The sequence below is a fragment of the Acanthisitta chloris genome, unplaced genomic scaffold, assembly GCF_000695815.1.
Source record: "Acanthisitta chloris isolate BGI_N310 unplaced genomic scaffold, ASM69581v1 scaffold11380, whole genome shotgun sequence".
NCBI lineage: Eukaryota > Metazoa > Chordata > Aves > Passeriformes > Acanthisittidae > Acanthisitta > Acanthisitta chloris.
In genome coordinates, this window is record NW_008649941.1 from 21,488 (window position 1) to 25,495 (window position 4,008).

General features: G+C 43.5%; 1 protein-coding gene across 1 annotated transcript in view; it reads right to left on the reverse strand.

Annotated features, from left to right (window-relative positions):
* B4GALT4 (UDP-Gal:betaGlcNAc beta 1,4- galactosyltransferase, polypeptide 4) overlaps positions 1-4,008 on the reverse strand; it is a 12,261-nt gene that overhangs the window by 5,191 nt on the left and 3,062 nt on the right. The window contains exon 3 of the mRNA XM_009079710.1: positions 2,674-2,861. Within this exon, the coding sequence (XP_009077958.1) occupies positions 2,674-2,861 (188 nt within the window). The remainder of the gene's footprint in view (positions 1-2,673; positions 2,862-4,008) is intronic.

Here is a 4,008-nt window from a genome sequence, read left to right on the forward strand (position 1 = left end):
GGCCCTGGTACATAAACCACCACTCCAAGATTTCTTCTTTTGAAAATAAATAAACCACTAGTGACTGGACTCCAGCTGGACTTTGCTCCACTGATCAAAACCCTTCGATCCCAGCAGTTCTGGGATCCCAGCAATTTAGCCCATCTCACTGTCCACTTATTAGTCCATACTTCATCACTTTGTCAATATGGATATTATGGGAGGCAGTGGATAGCTAAGAGATGATAGTTGAAAGCCTACTTAAGATAAACATTATCTACTACTCCTCCCTTGTCTACCAAGCTAGTCAAATTGGAGAAGGCTATGAAGTTGGTCAGGCATGACTTGTGAACAGATCTGCTCTCTCCCCTTTACCTCCATTCCTAGAGGAGACCAACCATAAGGTAGAGGAGGTCCCATTAGGTTTTAACTATGCATTACTACCTTGAGACTTCTGCTGTGGGTGTTCTAGAGAAATGTAGCCAACAGGTGGCATGGACAGCACAGAGGTCATAAACAACAACAGCAGGGCAGAGCCCTCCCTAGCTGTGCTTTCAGTCTGCACTACCAGTCACCAACAGTACCACATCCCCCTGTTCCAGCAGCCTGGCAGGGTTTGGGAACTGACTGCCCATCCACACATCCATATACACACCCATAAACTCCCGTACTCCACCGGAGAGGCACCACACCAAAGGTGCCAGGGCTGTAATCAGGATGGTGCTGCCCACTCAACCCTCCTCAGGCAGTGCAGAACTGGCAGGGCCCAGACATATCTTGCTCCTAGGTGGCATTATCTGCAAAAAAATGCACCTCTCTAACAGTGTTCAACCACCTCTTCCCTGAGGACAAGAGAATATTAGCTCCCCTGGAATTTAAAAGATTGAAACAAACCACACAATAGGAATGGTGAGTAGGAAAGGATGTTGTGCTAGCCTCAAGGAAATAGCTTAGCTAAGATAAAAAAGTTTTCCCACCCTTATCTTCAAAGCCTTAATACATAAGCCCTCTATCTACAGAATCTAAAACTGAGCTGTAGTTTATGTAGCTAAACATAAGGCACTGGCTCTCCAAAGGAGCATGGCTGCTGAGATCACTGCACACTGCATTACCATAGAAGATATCCTCCTGGAAGGAAAACAAACAAACTCTCCCAAGGAAACTAAAAAACCTGAACAACCACACATTCCTGCCCAGGATATTGTGCTAATACAGAACATGTATGACTTCAGTTTTCTCTACCTCATCTGAGCAACATGTCTCGGTTTGCTCACCTCAGCTGCAGCCAAACACTGAGGTCACCCAACTGGGATCTCAACCTGTGGTCTCAGCTCAGTTAGGATATCATTCTTGATTCCTTCAGACATACCCAGGAATCCCCTTGGAAGTAGAGCAGTATTATCCCCACTTCATGGATGTGTAAGCACAGGCAGTGACACAGACTGAATCAAATTTAAACCACCAGTATCCTAGTGAATACTAATGCAGAGTATTCACAACAAAAACCATTTTGTCCATACTCTTCAATGCCAAAGCTTAAATCTGACCTATAACTAACAGCTCCTTTCCACAAACAGGAGAAACATGAGAAAACTAACAATAAAAAGATCCCTTAGTAAAAGCGTAACACCATCTGTGTGCTTAACTAAGCAAAACACTTGCAGTAACTAAGGCACAGGAGGTTAAGTAAAGCCCCTCAAGCTTTGTGCCATGTTCTTAGCCTGGATTCTACATGCCTGTCAATTAGCCTAAAGCAGTGTTTCTGTTCTTTTGGTACAATGACCATCGTACAGCTCTCAGCACTCTCTCTGCAAGCCACAGCTCTCCAAAAGCCTGTCACAAGCCTAGTTCATATGTGCTTACTCTGGTTTTCACAAAATCACTGGAAAGTGAGTATTATTCTGTGTAAGAACTTGCATATCCCACACCTCTCTTTCTCACATATTTAATAAAGGAAACCCAGAATTGAAGCAGAGTTTTACTTCAAAGTACGCTGACTTAGCTTTTGAAAAGCCTGCTTCTAATCAATATCTAGTGATATGGCATAAGAGGTGAATCTTGAAAGAAACAGGTTCAATTAAAACACTTGAGTTATTAAATTCATCAAGCTCAGAAGCCTTTTTTATCTGACGTGGACTGAGCTTGACTTTACACATTAAACTACTTATGTCACACTAGCACTTAGGAGACCCATTTAAGAATCAGAATGCTCCTGTGTTGCACACTGTTAAGTCAAATAATTAAAGGACAGCTCTATCCCTTGGCAAATCCTCACACTTGAGCTCTCAACACCAAACATTACCTCTTCAATAGCAAAAGCTAAGTGGCAAGTTTTGTTATAGTAAGATCACACCCTCAAATCATAGGACCAGGAAACCGCAAATGTATTTCCAGCTATGTGCAGAGACCTTCTGTCAACGTCTGGCATGCTGCTTTCCTCTTGGAACATCCTGTAACTCAACTCCACAAACCAGAATGATGACAACTATCATTTCTACAGGTGACCACAGGGATGACTTCAGAGATACAGTTCTGTACAGACAGAATGTACTCCAGAGAGGGGAAGTGTTACCACCAGAAACCTGGTGTCAGGAGGAAGGGTAGGCACCAGCATACAGCTTCACCTGAAGAGGAACATTATCAGTAACATGGCATTTCCCAGTTGGTATTCTTTCCATATTCCTGGTTTCCTACCTGTATCCAGTATTGTTCCTGCCAACTACAAGGTGCTTTGGTTGTGTGTCACACATGTAAATGTTAAAGTCGTTTTCTGGCACCAGATCCACATCATGGAAAATGAAACAGTCCCAGTTCGCTTCTTTTAGGGCTTCTAGGTATCCCACATTCAGCAGTTTAGCTCGATTAAATTTGGCATTGCCAGCCTGTGGAAGAGAATGGGGAAAAAAAAACCTCTGAAGAAGGTGTCACAGCTTTTGAACCAAAACTGTTCCTAGGCATTTGTTCTGACTGCAGAGTTTTCAGTCACATCAGTGTGACACAGCCTTTACAGCAGTAACTGCACAAAGAGCTGTCCCACAACACTGGGCACAGCACCAGAGTGGCCAATGATGCAAAGGGTTTCTTCAGTCTCTACTCATCATGAACACAGACAGGGCCAGGAGAACCTGCAGTTATCTGGGCACCAGAAGTACGAGGGCTCCCTGATGCAATTTAACTACTGTTGCTGCACCCTGTGCTGAAGTTCCCATCAGGCTCCCCTAACAAGAGAGTTATCAGTACACAGTTTAGAAACTGGTGTTCCATACAACCGTGTCAAGTAAAGGCTTATGGAAGTGGGTTATTTTTAAACAAAATAACCCTCTCCAATTACTCTCATACTAATCAGTTTCTAGATGTCAGAGCCCTTCCCACAAATGATTTGTGCTTGTCCACTCAGTGTCAAGGACAGGAATTCTAAGAGCTCCCTGTATGTCCTTAGATCACACACAGGTGGTAGAGTGGAAAGTAAAAAGCAGATCTCTTCATTTTTAACTCCCACCTATCACCTAACTACGCTGCTGCATGGGTACTCTTCCTAGCACAGAGCTTTACCTGACTGTCATTATTCTTCATTGTTTGCTTTTAGTATGAATTAGTTCATATTTGCTTTTCAAAAATACAATTTTTCACCTTTGAGGTATAGGTATAGACACACACACCTGGCAGATTTGTAAGCTTATCGTGTCAACATTCATTCCAGAGCAACAAGTGTGCTTATCTTGCTATTTATTTTCCACTTGGCTGCACACATGTGCCAGCCTGCTGAAGGCCTTCTGCCCCTGAGAACAAAGCAGTGACTTGCCTCAAGTTCCCACCTGAGAGCCAGAGGGCCAAGTCCTGTACTCCCAGAAACAGACAGGACAGTCATTTTCCAGAGCTAGGAACCTGATGTACTTGAAAAAATAAAAAAGAAATGTTCAAGAGAGAGTGCTTGAAATTCTAGCAACTTTGCTAGAAGACACCAGGACTGAAAGAGGCTCCATGGAAAATGAGGAAGAAGCTGGCCTGCCCAGCTGAGAGCAGGTTATG